At 35.1% G+C, this 15,672-nt stretch overlaps 1 protein-coding gene across 12 annotated transcripts in view; it reads left to right on the forward strand.

Moving 5' to 3' along the window:
- Positions 1-15,672, forward strand: part of FGF14 (fibroblast growth factor 14) — a 358,569-nt gene that overhangs the window by 184,087 nt on the left and 158,810 nt on the right. For 3 of the 12 annotated variants that reach the window (XM_032442015.2, XM_085552913.1, XM_015851495.2), the window contains exon 2: positions 9,196-9,235. The exons of 8 other annotated variants lie outside the window; for them this stretch is intronic. Coding sequence is in view for 2 of the 4 variants with exons in the window: in XM_085552913.1 (XP_085409039.1) it covers positions 9,196-9,235 (40 nt within the window). In the remaining 2 variants the exon portion in view is untranslated. Of the gene's footprint in view, positions 1-9,195; positions 9,236-15,672 lie in introns of those variants that run through there. One more of the 12 variants, XM_085552930.1, reaches the window with a different exon arrangement.

Genomic DNA, 15,672 nt, shown 5'->3' on the forward strand with positions numbered 1-15,672 from the left:
GTCTATTTTATATCAGTAGCCTTATCTTTAATACTTGTCTAAAGAAAAACATCGGATAGGTGAATTCCTACAATTCTGTGATTCTGTGATTCTGAATATGTAAGCATCATGCTGACAGCACTGAAGCTATAATATTGCTTGTTACATGCTTCTGCATGTTAAAAAAAAAAAAAGGCATATGAATAATGTGGTTACTGCGGAAGATAATCAACTTACTGCTGTCTGTGATGGTGCTTTCTCTCATGGTGGGAATTAGGTGGGGGTTTTTGAGGGTTTTTGTATGCAATAAAATGTTTTAGACTGTAATAACAAGAACAAAACTGAAGTTAGGAGAAATGTAGAAATAGAGTTAAAATTCCATGTTGCAAATAGTAATATTTTCTATGAATTAAATATATAAGTGATATATCTCACTTCCTCCCTGTAACAGCTAATAGAAATTTCTGTACAGGTGGTTGCAATGAATAATGATTGCAATTCCAGTGAACTTGTTATACTCACCCAAACTCTTCTCTGAAAAACATTATTTACATAATGTAATTAACCTACTGCCTTTTCATGTTCCTGCTGCATACGAGCAAGTAGAACAAATGGCTCGCTTATAATTATCTTCATGCACTTTCTTTCCTGTCACTTGCCTTTGAAAAGTTATCATAACTTTCACTTTGTTTCCTATTTTGTTTGCAAAATTCTAATTGTATGTTGACTTTACCAGAGTGATGGAGAATCATTTTGTTTGAATAAAGCTGTCAGGAATTTTAGAATACAGTGACCAAGAGGGACTCACACAGAATTTTCTCCTCTTATTACAGGCAGCACAGCTATCCATTTTATAAGTTGCTCCACATCAGTAACTGATTTTCCTCTCCATTACTCTTCTAGGTAAGATGCAGTACAGTATCACTAGTCTGATACTTGAAAGGCTATTTTCCTTCCTCAATTACTTTTCTTCTCCATAATTTATATTCATATTTTTCTTCAACCAATTCTGTTTCAATTTTACCTGAAACAAATTATTTTTAAAAACCAAATACTTTTGTAATATGTGTATTTTTTCACAAAATCATATTCTTGCTTTCTGTAAGAATAACTAAACATTTTGTTGCCTTTGATTTAAAAATGAAACCTCCAACTATTTTTTATTTAATTTTTTAATGCAAGTACTCAGGCTTTCCTGCAGTAATTATAAGACATAATTCCCAGCGCAAGGCACAACTGCTTCACAAAATAAAGGGTATTTGTGCTGCCCCTGTTTTGATGTCCTTTTCTTTTCTTTTCTTTTCTTTTCTTTTCTTTTCTTTTCTTTTCTTTTCTTTTCTTTTCTTTTCTTTTCTTTTCTTTTCTTTTCTTTTCTTTTCTTTTCTTTTCTTTTCTTTTCTTTTCTTTTCTTTTCTTTTCTTTTCTTCTTTTCTGTACAATGTTATTAAATTAGGCTTTTTTTTTTTTTTTTCTTTTTGGGTTACTCAACATTTGCATCATCTGAGGTGGAGGACTGGGATCAGTGTTAGAAATATTTTCATAATCTGAGATGCAAATGTTAAAGCAGATCTTTTAGAAACCAAATAAGGCTCTAAGAATTTTCTTTAAATTGAACTCCAAATACTCATCCTGGGAAGTGCTGAGAGTCCCTCGAACGTTACAGGAAGTTATTCAGTTTGAAGTGTTTGACTCGCTGATCTAAGAAATATGTATGTTCCTTCAGGCAGTCCCCAAAGCATGGCAGTTTTTGATCAGGTCATAATTTTCCACTCTGTTAATAGAATGATGCTAGATCAAATCCAGCTTTGAGTCCTTGCCATAGTTAGGGTATTCTAAACTCTTCTTGGGTTAGCATCAAATATTTGAACTGAGTAATGGATTTTTGCTTGGCTTATAATCAGTTACCTGGAGAAATTTGAGATAGGTTATGGATAATGTCTGGAATTTCCTTGATTGACAGCTGTCTATGAGGACAGGAATGAAGATTGTTATCATCCCTAACAAATTTCTGACCTCTGATCCACTGAGCATATTCCACAAAGGGAATGGGAGGAGACAGTATTGACTTCAGAAACTCATGGCATGCAATGACATGATCCTTTACTGTTGTGTGTTTAGTGAGTAGATTCTTGCTTTGTACATTAATTTTGGTATGTCTCATGGAATCCTTCCTTCTTATTTCACAAAAGATAAAATAATGTATAGCAAGCTAGATTTTTTTTTCCACTTACATTGTTTGCAGAGATGGAAAATAATGTGTTTGAGATCCCAACTGACTTTAGAAGGGGCAGGCAACTTGGGAAGAATCCAAGGATGATGCTAGGATATATAGATATATATACCACCAATGACAAGGAAAATGCTGAGGTACTCCGTGTCCTCTCTGTTTCTGTCTTTAATAGTCAGATCAGTTATTTTCAGGATGCTTCACCTCCAGTAATGGAAGACAGGGATGGGGAGCAGAATTAACTCTCCATGATTCAGGAGGGAATAGCAATAGCAGCAACCTGCTACTCCATGTTGGTTGTCACAAGTCTATAAGTCGCTGAGAGTTTTGAAAAAATCCTTTAGGCACCCAAATGGAAGTTGGACAATAAAGAAAATTATTGCCTTCAAAGCATTTTTTGATAGCCTTTTCTGAGGTTAGCATATAGAGGAGTTGTAGAAGACCAAGGGAAGGCATGCAAATTTGACCTTAAATAGCAGTTCAGGATAACTTATAAAAAATGAGTCATACTTAAGTTAAAAATAAAATAAAATAAAATAGGGATTTTAAAAGGTACAGGTACAGGTACTTCATTTTCTATGGAGTGTGCAGTTTATTTTTTCTACTTTTGAGACCATTCAAGAGATCTCTCCTGTCCTCTGCCTACCTGTACAACCATAGTCTTTATGCTCTCAAAATGATCTGGTCTGATTTCCCCCCCCACCCCAGATTTCCCTCTACTTTCCTTTCAATGCAATTAGACATTTCTCCTTCTACGTTGTATGCTGCACCCATAATTGCTGATGCAAGTTAGGTATCACGCAACAGCTGTCTGATATTCACGCTAGACAAAATATCAATGTTAAATTCAAACTGTTAAAGCATATCCTAATGTGCTCTCATTGCATTAGAAAAATTGTACTGAAGACAAGTTAATAAAGCAATGCATGGAGTGCATATAATCAACATCTCTACACCAGACATTAGTCAGCTTAGTACCTATTCTAATGTTGGAGGAATAAAAGTTATAACAGGAGTCCAGTTATTATGTCAGAGTGAACTATTGTAGCATACAAAGAGACCTCAGCATTCAAACACGGTTGTACAGTGTTTGGTATTTAAATAGTATGTCTAAATGTTTGGATATATTGTATATTTTCCACAGATTCTGAAAAACATTTTTGGCATTTAGTTATCTGTGCTATTGAGACCAACAGAAATACTGAAGTTTTCTGAGAGTTGTTCAATCCCCTTTTGAATTTCATATAAAGCTTACATGTAGCACTTCTCATCACTTCCTCAGCTCTCCTCTCTTATAGAAGTGCTCGCAAGTGCACTTTATAGAGGTCTTTCTCTTTTGTCCTGCTTGTTGTCCAATATATGATGTTCACTGAAGTGTGTTATTTTAGTATTATCATACTGGATTCAAACTTTGATGATTTGTGTTAGAAACAGTATTATTCATTACATGTTCTCAAACAGAAACGTGTATTATATGGCCAGTAACTCAAAATATTACAAATATGTGTCTTTATCTTGAAACAGAGTTGGAGAAGTAAGAAATATTTCCAATGGATTGTAGGAGTAACAGTAATAATTCACTATCTTTACACAGATTGTATATTCATACATGCTACTTATACAGCAGTAGAACCTCAGAAGCCTAGCTGTGTTCCAGAAACCCACTCTGTGCTGTAAAAATTCAGAGGAAAGTCAGTTCCTGTGCTATAGCTTTTATAAAACTGATGAATTGTGTCCTTATTTTAGGAAACATCTCTTTAAATGTATCAATACAGCAAAATTTTAAATTAATGACTATAAGGCAAATTGGTGCAAAAATGCTGTAATTCTGATATTTCCTCTTTAAGTCTGGTAGAGTACTATCACGTTACATCCCGAGTGCTCGTGCATGCCTAATACAACAGTAATATTAATAATATTTTGACTGAATTTCTGATGTTCCTTGCAGCTTCCATAATCATATTGCGTCAGGCCTGAACTTAACTACAGTGTTTATGGTCTAGGGAATTGTTTCCTTCCCCAAGGCACCTTTGTGTACAGACGGGTTAATGTAATAAGTATGGCATTGTCAAACACTAATCATTTATGAAGCAAACATGAGATAGCAAAAGGTACTAATTTATAAGTAAAATAATCTCATTTAATCATACAGTTGTATTCTTACAGTTGATATTTACTTGACACATTACTTGTTTACAGTACAGTGCATGATTAGCTGTTGTGACTACAGAATAATTATGATTATATTGCAGTTTTGGAACTATTATGCATGTATCTAATAACACGGGTTGTGCTATGAAGACTGTTGGACCAGAAGAGGTTAGTTACTTTTCTGAGCAATTAGGAAATGTTTACACTGTACTTCATACTGATATGTTATTTATAGTGAGCTATGTAGTACTAAGCCTAATTGACCCAGACAGTAGATCTTTGGTCTAGAATATATGTAGAGTATTATTTCCTCCATTTCTGCTTTGAAAATTCCAAGGAGGTATTGTTTCATTATGAAAAGGTACAATTTCTTCAAGTTTTAGTACAGATCAGTCCAGAAGAACTTCATGCAAAAAAAAAAAGACATCTGACTGGAAAGAGTAAGATGATTAAGAAGCTGGTAATAAGATAGGGATTATTTTTTACTGTTTTTCCTGAAACTTGTGCCTCTGATCTCAAGCCTTTTGCTCCCAAAGTGCAATATTGTTCAGGTATGACGTGTGTCTTCTAAATCATATTCAAACATTTATTGAAATTATTGACCGCATATCATAGGTTGCCTCCATCTCTTGGAGAAGAAGGTGAATTATATTTTACACGCTCTGTGTGCTGCATATTGCCCTAGACATATCTTGTATGGATGAGCTTTTGGCAGAGCACAGTCAGTTCACTGTAGCTGTTTCGTATCACAAGTTTACTTTTAACGACCCCAGTGTTCACTGATTGCTATTTCAGTATTAATTTTTTTTTTTCATTTAATCTTTTCCTTTTGTTTACCAAGCACAATTTCAGGGAAAACAGGACTTCAAGTGTTTGAATGTTATTTACAAGTGTATGTTTTTTGTTTGAGCTCATGCCAAATACAGACTGCAGATATAGGTGGATATAGTCTCTAGAATTTTGGTATAAATTTCATTTTCTACATTTTTTCTTGCTAAGTCTCCAAACAGACCTTTGGCAGCCTCTTCTTAATTTATTGTGGGGTGTTACTTAGGTTTCTACTATTTTGGTTAAAGAAATTTTGCGTGTCTTTCCTTTCCCTAAGTATTCTGGCATCCAATGTGTTCTTCTACAATAAATACAGCTGTGTTTCATCTCCAGTGCCCGGTAGGTGGACTTGTAACTGTTCTTAGTATTGAGTCTTTCTCTTTATTTAGGAAACATTAATTCCATACTCTTAATTGTATGTACCAGTCGCTCAACAGAGCACATCTAGAAAATGTGCCTTAAACAGAGCACAGTTAGAAATGGCTGTCATTTTCACAGAAATACTTCTTTTCTTCATGCACTGCCTGTTTTTGGACCTACACTATGGCTGCCTTTTACTTAACTCGGTGGGACACATTGTTCAAGTAATGACAACTATATGGATACAGAACTTCACCAAGAAATGGGTGTTTTGCAAATCTCTGGAACTCACAGCTGGAACAGTACTCTTCTGAGACTTTAAATATATATATATTTCTATTGATTTTGAGATGATTTTGCAAGAAAACCTTGGACTGTGATATTTATAAAACAAAAAAACAAAAAAAACGTAATTTCAGGCTTTGATTGGTACAGTGTAGTGTTTCAATGTATATTTCCAACATATTTTAAGTTTTATATAAGGAAACCACTTGACTCAAGACTGTCTCCATAGAGCTTCTGCAACTTCATTAGGGCTTTTGGGACACAATTTTTCTTTTCTGAAGGATGATGAAAGAAAAAAAAAAAAAATCATGTGAGTAAAAATGTTTAATTGAAATTAATGTTTCTGTGTTTTTTTATTGAGGAGCAAATTTTTCACTGTAGCTGTGTTGGAGCAATACCTAGAGAGCTGCAGCCTGTGGGAAGGGTGGCATGGAATGAGAGTGGAAGTGGGAGTGTGACCAGTAAGGAGCAGCAGAGATGAAGCACTAGGGACTGATTATAGCCACTGTTCCCCTATGCCACTCTGGAGTAGGTGGTAGAAGAGGGTGGATGCTGGGGAAGTGTTTGTATTTTGCTTTCTGTTCTAGTCTGTTAGTAAGAGGTAGTAAAACATCTTAATCCCTACACTGTACCCGTTTCACCCATCATATTTTCTCCCTTCTGTTCAGTTGAAAAAAAGAAGTGAGAAAGTGGTGTGGATGAATTTAATTGGCCATCAGTACTCCATTTACCATGCAAGCTTTACTTTGATTAATCTGGGCAGGCATCATGTATCTGGCAGAAAACTTCTTTTAATGATGACATAATCTGTCTGCCAGGTCTGTTTGAATATTCCTGCTTCATCAGTTGTCTCTGACTGAGGGGAGTATGAATTTGCATGAGAAATCTAAGTATGCTGTTCTTCAGTGACTAATATGTGTAAGGAAGATTTGACTTGAGGTCAAGGCTACTTTAGGATCAAAATGAATGGCACAGTCAAAAATATGGTGTGTGACACAGTTCCTGATTCTTCTCCTTATTGGAATATCTATATGAGATCCTTTCTCCTCTAGAAAATGATACTATATGTACAGCAGCAGAGGTGTTGTGACCTCTGGATCTGTTACAAGATGTTGACTTCAATTCTCTTTGAAAATTCTGCTTTTAATTATTCCAAAAGGCGTATTTAGGAAGTCAGATGTTTCTTGATACCCGCTGGATGTGTCTGTATCACTTGCCCGTGTGCAGTTCCTATGGGATCTGTTTCATATTGTCCTCCCTAACTCAGTGTATCATCTGGTGGCATTACATTTTTCTATTGTCCTTCAGTTTGTACCTTTTCATCTTTCTAGATTGTCTAAACATGTTATATGTGTTGGTGAATAACTTTTCTACCTGAAAAGGGAAGTTTGTAACATATTTTTTTTAATCTATAATAATGCAAATAGATCATTTATTGTGCTTTTGATATATTTTAATTGATTTGTTCCCTTGTACTGAGAGAAAATTTCATCTTTCTCATGGCTTCTCTAGTTTACAGCTTTCTACATTCAGTTACGTGGTTTTCAGTCTGTCTTCAAAGTTTACTTCTGCTGATTTTATTCTTGGGGGACAATGGGGAGGGATGGGAGGTGGGGGGAAACATGGCCTATGGATGCTGAATATTCATTTCATCAAACTGTTGTTCCCTCTTGATCTGTCCACTCACTGGAACTTAATTATGTTATTCTAAAGAAGAATTTAAAAGGTGTTGAAGGATTTTAACCTTCGTATGTTCATGCCTATGCAACTGGTGTAGATAAAAACTTGTTTATCATGTCAAACTTCATAAGCCTGTACTAATTATTCTAAAATGTACATCTTAATTATGTTCCAGTTATTATAAGTTAGTGACTGAACTGTATGCCCTGTGTGAAAGGAGGAAGTGATTTACAAGTTTCTGAAGAGCAGATCTTCTATAATCTAAATCTAGTAGCTAAAACAAGCATGTTTATAGCATCAGGAACTGCTTTTCTAAAGCTTGTCCTCTTGTAACATTTGACCGGTTAATGTAGGTGTATATAACTCCTGCCTCTCTCTCTTTCAGCATAGTTTCTGACTCATTCTTTGAGATCTGAATTTGAGTAGGTACAAGGAAATAACCTCCTGTAGCAAGGTATTTCAAGAAATATTCTTTCAGTCTTCTTGGGCTTATCTACAACGACTATGCCCCAACCGCCTTACTCTTTTTAGTAAGAATTTCATCATATTTTTCCTCTAACAACATGAGTTTCACTTTATATCATTAGGCATTGTAGCTACTTTTCAGCTGTACAGCATCTAATTTAAGGTAGTTTTCTCTAAAGCTATAGGGTGCTATTTCCTTCTTTCAGTAAGATCATCTAAAAACACTTCTTTGTGCTTAAGAAATTTCTAAATTCCATGTATTCAAAAGACAACATGACAGACCATAACAAAACTATAGTATTTATTTCAAAACCAGGATATTCCAAAATTTTCTGAGTCTCATTGAATTCCCTCATTTGCCTCTACAAAGACATCATTTGGGCAAAGTGGAAGACCTGTTTATTTTTCTAAACCAATTGTATAGATTAAGTTGTGTAGCTTGTCTTTCTTTCCTTCAGTTTCCAGCATTATGTATGAATTGCAATAATTCTTGATTTTCATAGAAGCCATCAGGTGGCAGTGGTCTACTTACGCTTGCATCTTCCTTAACATGCTCATATAAGGAAGACATCTTTTTGATTCTGTGGGAAAGGGAGTCATCAGGAATTCTTGAAATGAGTATTAGTACTGTGAAGACACTCCATTGCGTACAGAGAAAAGATACCTGCTTGCCTGTCCATGAGCAGTGTTTTGGAAGCATTTTGATCTTCTAGACCCAAAAGACTGAGGCAGCAACATCTGGTGTATACGAAGCCGAGGTCTGATCCTTCATACAGTTCTTGCAACTATTGCTATCAACAAGAGTTAGTCTGGGTGATTTTGGCTAGACAGTTCCTGAGGCTGGCAATACAGAGGTGCCTATCATCTCCTGATTTCATTTCTTACCACTTCTGCTTATTGTATGGAATCTTGTTTTGTAGGATGGGAGGAGAAAGGACTTACAAAGGCATAAAATTACGTACCAGTGTTTATCTTAGTCTTGTTTTCTCCCATCCTACCTTCCCCCCTCTTTCTCCTTTTTATATTATAGTGATTTTGTTGATATTTGTATATTTTCTAAGTCTACGGTATTTATTCCTTCTTTTTTTTCAAAGACTACAAGGGGGAGAAAGGGTGGAAGTCTGTATTACTGTATGTAATACCCCTGTGATTGACAGTCTTTTTGCCTCCTGCTTCCTAGTAGGTAGATAACGCTTGCTGTATGGGATCTTGTTTTGTAGGGTGGAAGAAGAGGGAGGACTACAACAAACACAAATAGTGGTATGTAATTTTCCCTTTTTCCTTTGTGTCTCCCTACTTACCGATCTTAACATGTTCTTGATCGTGCAATGTCCTGTACTACTATTTGCTGCTTTTTATTAAAAAACAAGAACAAAAAAGAACTCAAAAACCACATCTTCTCAGTTTTCATTAGTTAACTGGCTGACACATTTTAAAAAAGAATGAAAACGAAATGTGGTGTATGAAGCAAAGTTATTGAGATAGACTGTACTCTGAAGTTAAAGTGAGCAGATCCTATATTAAGTTATTATATCTGAAGTCCTCTGGTCATCCACTATCTTTTAAAATATTTAATAGGTTGCAGTATGACAGATTTTGGAGAAAACAGTTGTGATGGGAAAGGGTAATTATCTTTCTATTTAAAATAAAATCTCTGTATGCATAGTGTGCTATCTTTTCAGAAAATTAATCCTCTGGAACTCTTAGATAACTGCTTGATTTTCTGGGTCAAGTTTCATGAAACTATTGTAAAATTAAATTCTGCTTGCAAATTCTTAATTAGTTTGAATGGCACGAGGAGAATCTACCTAGCTTTGCACAACACAGATCCTGTAGAGGTTAGAGGGACTTCTCATAAAGTGAAAGGGACAACTGGTGCTAAACAAAGGACTTGTGTTGTTTTTAAAACTTAGCCAGTGTTTTCAAAAGTACTGTGTTATGTAGGTTTGGAACATTTTGCTCAAAGAATTTAAAAGTCTTTTATTTTTTATCTATTTTTTTTTCTTTTTTATTTAATCCTGTCATAAAGCTTACACTTCTGCCCACCAAGACTGTAAAAACTGGCAGTGTTTATAAGGCAGAAATATAGAGAGCCATAGTTGTGGCACAAATATTATGGAAAAAATACTTCATTAAATTCAGTTATTAAGCAGAATTGAGAAAAACAAACTTGTTCCATAAAAGATATCATCTTCATTAGAGCATTTTTGTTCTTCTGCGTTATTGGTTCATTGTTCTCTGAGAAGGAATGTACTTGCCCTGTGAATCATTTCTAGTTTCTGTGATATCCTTAAGATCTTGGTAGTATGACTTGATAAAAACAAACAATAATAATAAAGTCATACTTTCATTTCTTAAAAAGTTGTTACAATTTTAAACTGAACGCTGCATTTGTATTTGCTATGGTGATAAGAAGAAACCGAACTGACAAGTGTGTCTGTGCTCCTTTTGATAAGAGCACATTAGGAATCAGATTCTGTATGTAAACTGATCTGTGAAGATTGTGAGATAAGAAAGTAACTGGAAAAAAGTATCAGATGATATCTGATACTCAGTAAAATAGTCTCTGCTAGAAGAGCCTGAAACCTGTTATAATGGATTACGCTAATTCTCAGTGTGCCAATTTTGTTTCTGGGCTGGCCTGTGGTGTCTGTGAAAAGGATAATCCTTTCAACTGGGAATCTAGAATACAAGATGTATTTGTGCCTCATCTACTTAACAGGAAGTTCAATCTTTCAGTGGAGTGATAATTCCCAATGTAGGGTAAAACCTAAATTCACACTGTCAGTGCGGAGCAAAAACTACTTCATCATGCTAAGAAATTAGTCTCCAAAGAGTACTTTATACAGATAATAACCCAATGTTTTGGAAAAATATGAAGTAAGATAATAAAGAACTAATTAAGATGTAGAGGTTTTGCATGTCTTTTCCTTCTGGCATTTGGAAAAATAGTTAATTGCTTTTATTCTGAGGTTCATAACATTACCATTAATTTCCATTATAACTTTGTTGCATAGACATGACACGTACTGAATAGAGCTGTCTGTTTGATAGAAATTGCATGGGCTACGAAGATGTCAGAGAAATGGCACTTCTAGAGTTACAGTGGATATACATATTTTTGTGGATCAGGTACCACTTGAGCTGGATGTGGAAGGGATTGGTTTAATTTTATGTGATCACAGTTAGTCTGAATAACAATCACAAAACCTATGGAAATGATATACATCTTCTCTCCACGCAGCCTAGAAGTCTGCCCATTTTAATTCAAGAGATGTTCTTGCTCTGTGCTAAAGTGGCAACCACCTTCTTGATAATATGTTCTCTTCATCTCAGTACTGTGGATGGAAGATGTTTTAGTGGTAATAGTTGGGACATAGTGACTCTTACCATTTGGAGTGGAGAGGAACGTGAGGTACTCCAAGAGTTCTTCTCATTACCATGACACCTAGAAATTCTGGATAGCAAGAAAGACCCTATTATCTGTGTTGTCAGAATTGAGAGTGAAAAATATATGTTGCTATACATTAGAACAGCATTTGCAGTAACTCTCCCAGTGTGATGAATTACATGTGGCAGTTTACTAAGAGTACTATAAATCTTTTTGAGGAAAACTTTCCTGTGGACATAAGTAGATAATTAGAAGCAGATGTGTGGATGTGTTTTCTACCATTTGTTAGATTTTTATAATATTTCTACTGTAAGTAATGAAAGGCAACTTTTAAGAATACCAAAGGGATTATTTTAAGAATGAATACCTAGAGTATGAATTCTAATACATATTTTTTTAAATCACATTCTGATTCTTTAGTCATTCTGAAATTTTGCAACGTAAATAAGTGATGCTGTGGTTGAAATTATCTCAGAACATGAAATATGACATTCGGATGTCTCAAATAAGATTGATAGTTGTTTCACATCCGTGTCTGTTTATTTTGAAGTATGAATACAATTTTGTCTGGGTTATCTTTGATTCATAGCTTATGATTTTCTTGTTTTATGCAAAGTATTTAATGCTAATTTTACTGAGAGTATAATGATCTTTGCCCTTAAATGTCACCCCTGGTGCTCTTTGTTTTTCTTCTACTAGGCTGAAATTACTGTATCATGCTTAGAAATGTGTCCATCCTCTGTTTTGCCTGTTTTAAGGTATTTATAATTCTCTTCAGTGATAGAAGGAGAGAAAATGTCACTTGGTGAGCACTGAGATGGCATTCTGAAAGTAACATGAAAACTGTTAGTTCTGAACTTATATTGAAAAAAATAAACATCTGATGAAGGGAAGCAGAAACATTCTGCATCTTCCTCCTATGGAGGGAGAGCTGCCATTATGATATCTTTACTGAGGGTGGGGCAAGAGAAACCTATACTGAATACACAATGAAATGAATTATGATCTAATGCTTCTCAAGAAGCTTGTCTTCATGACATCACTTCCTTCATGTTACAACATCACTGACTACTGTGAAGTTATGTCTGACACCCAAAGCATCATCTTGTTTATGCATATCTCCTTTTAACCTCACTAAATGTGCAATGAAATGTGCAATGCCACTATGCTATTTTTCAGACTCTGTAGAGACAATGGTCCCATCAGGACCTGATCCTTCCCAATCATCTTAGTTAGACACTTGTCTCCTAGCATCATGACCTCACTTGGGGCAAGGTGAATTGTTTTTCACATTTACTGTCACGGTATTTGTAACACTGGGAGTGCCACTATTTTTGTTCATGTCAGCTTTTGATAATTATATCACTATATTTCTTCTGTATTTTAAGTATGTATATTAGATTTTCTCTATATGAGATAGAAGAAAAACTTTTCAACAGGTAATTTTATCTAGTGAAAAGAGCTATGTTCTCTGTAACAGTTTATTGTGCAAAGTGAGAATATGATCTTGATGGAAGTTAGAATTCTTTACCTTTCAAAGAGGAAGCATAGAGCTTTGTCCTTTTGCCTAAGGAAGGAACTGCATAGTATTATTTTCTGTTCAGAAAATTGGTAATGTTCTTCTTCAGAAAACTTTCAGAAGTTTTATGCTTCACATGCTGAATGTCTTTAAAAAAAATAGAAGTAGACATTCAGTAGAGAATTTTCTCTTCAGTCTTCACATAAAAGAATGTGGTTCATATTTAGTTAATTTATTGTGTTTTTCTTCAGTGATCATAAGAAAAGTGTATATAAAAGACTATTGTAAAGGAATATGGAATCTGCAGTAATATTAAAAAACTACTGATTGGAAAGTATATTGAGATACCAAGCCTAAAAGATGTTTAATCATCAAAGATAACTAGATACTTAGTAATTTTTCTAAGATAACATAAGGGGTTCTTACTGGGAAATCAGACTTATTTGATGCTGTACAGGTCTTTTTGTGAACACACATAAAGCCTTATTTATTTATTTATTTATTTCCTTAAAAAGGAGCCTGTCATATGTGTTTACTGCAGAGAGTAGTCTGCAGTCTTATGATCAGCATCTCTGATGGGAGTGACACGTGCTTGGCTGAGTATTTCATATCTATGTCTGCTCTTTTCTCTGCTAGTATACTAAAGACATAAATGTGTAAAATGAATCCTCAGCTCTACTTCACTACTTTTTTGGTTATCTATACTCTGCTCTTAAGCAGGAAGATTATGTGGCTGTTTATGAGGTAACTTAAAATATTTCTAACACAATAATAAATAATTGATCAAATTAATTGTATAACCAGATATACAAAATAGAATGCTGACAAAGGGAGCACTTGTTCCTTAATGAAAACGTAATCCTTCTTTTAAACAGGTGATGCAAATATAATGTTTTCTGCATTACAGCAGAGTTCTGTAGAGTTACAGAAGTGCCATAATGTAGACAGGAGAGGGGTCTGTGGCTGAAGAGCTCTTGCTTTTCTATCTGTTTAACTTGGTATTTTCTTGTTCTGTGTTCTTACTTTATATATTTTGCCTAGTAATTTTTATTACCTTATTTCGATTTGATCAACTGAGTTTGGAGCGTTAACAATGTTTATTAAGGGTATCAAATTCAAATGATTTACCATGGAAACCAAAGATTTCCCAGTCTTCGTGTGATATTCTTGGAGCTTGTCTTATTAATAACAGAATTTGTTTTGCCATCTGCTTGCTGCAGCTGATTTTGTTCACGTATGCTGAAGCAAAGTGTGATGAGATGGACTAAGTGATTTTGAACACATCTCTTCTTAAAAGAAAAGAAAAAGAAGAAAAAGAAAAAGATACCTTAATTTTTATTTTCCTGAAATGTATCCACTTCATTTATGAGGGCTCTTCTGGAAGTAAAGTCCCTTACTTTATTTTGTTGGCTCATGACATCAGAAGCCAATGCTGGTGGTATGGCATTAGAGGTTAAACCTTCCCACCAATATTCCATTTCAGTATGTTGTCATGTGACAGACGGCAGCAGAGGGGTGGTCTGACGGAATGGTGGCTGACGTGGAAATGCATGTGAAGCACTGAATTCCTTCATTCACTGATGCTTGCTGAATGTTTATAGAGTCCAAACCAGTGGGTGTGAGTACAGTGAGGCAGTGGGTGGTGCATTGCAGTAGTGGCAACAGTGACAGTGGGTCAACTTCACCAGTGCAGATTTTCAGGAGTGCAGCATGCAGGCTCTTGTTCATCGGTACAGAAAATGCATAGCTAAAGGTGGTGACTATGCTGAAAAATAGTATTCTGTAGCTGTGAATCGGCTCTATCAAATAGTGTCATTGTGTTCTTTGTATCTATTTTAGTTTCCATAGAAGTATGAGGCATTACTTCCAGAGTGACCTATGTAAAACCTCTAAGTCACATGACTGAATTTACAATGGCTCTGACTAGCACTCTGCAAGTCAATAGGAGCTAGGGCAGTCTGCCCTCTAAAAATAAATGCCCTTATTTTTAGACTTTTTGAGGAATTTTCACTAAAGTAAGAAAACTGTCACTGCCAGATGGTGATGGAAAGAGTACTACAGCAAGGGGATGGTAACAAAGGCATACTCGGCAAAGCAAATTGTTACTATAGGATGCTAAGTATTTTCAAATAGGTAAATAAAATTAGCCTGTATTATGTAGGTATCTCAGTAGGAAAAACTAATTTTGGATGATTTTTGTTTTTTTTTTCTAAGTGATGCATTTTATCCATAGTCAACTTAAAACTCTGTTAGAATGCTCTTGCTGAACAAGTGCATTTCTAAGTACCTTTGTCAACGGTATTTACTTTTTATTCCAAGAGAACTACTTTACTTAGTCTTTGCCCTTTCAGCATTCTTCCAGCACGTCTTTACAACTGAGCAGAGCATAACTGTCTGCATGTTTTGAGAGCATCCTTTAGAATTTTATAGCATAATACAACAAATGGTGACATTAAAAGTTGGTGTTATAAAAGCTCCAGAGTGTCTTCAGTTAGTGACTGGCAGCCCACTGTGCTACTTGTCAAACTAAAAGGCATTTTTATGGAACTGTGGATACACTGAAGAATTTAGAATTTGTTATAAGTTATCATAAAGTGATCTAAATAAAGCTTTAGATGAGGGAACAGTTTGTGTCAGGAAAGAATGTTAAGCTGGGAGCACTTTAGTATAGGAAGCAGTGGTGAAATATTTGTTACCACACAGTCATGGAGAACATCTTTACTGTTGCAGCCGTGTGCTGTGGATGTTGTGGGATTTTTAAACATCTTATAAATGCCATTTGAGATG

This window comes from Coturnix japonica, chromosome 1 (assembly GCF_054131305.1).
Source record: "Coturnix japonica strain WE chromosome 1, WE-NBRP24, whole genome shotgun sequence".
Lineage (NCBI taxonomy): Eukaryota > Metazoa > Chordata > Aves > Galliformes > Phasianidae > Coturnix > Coturnix japonica.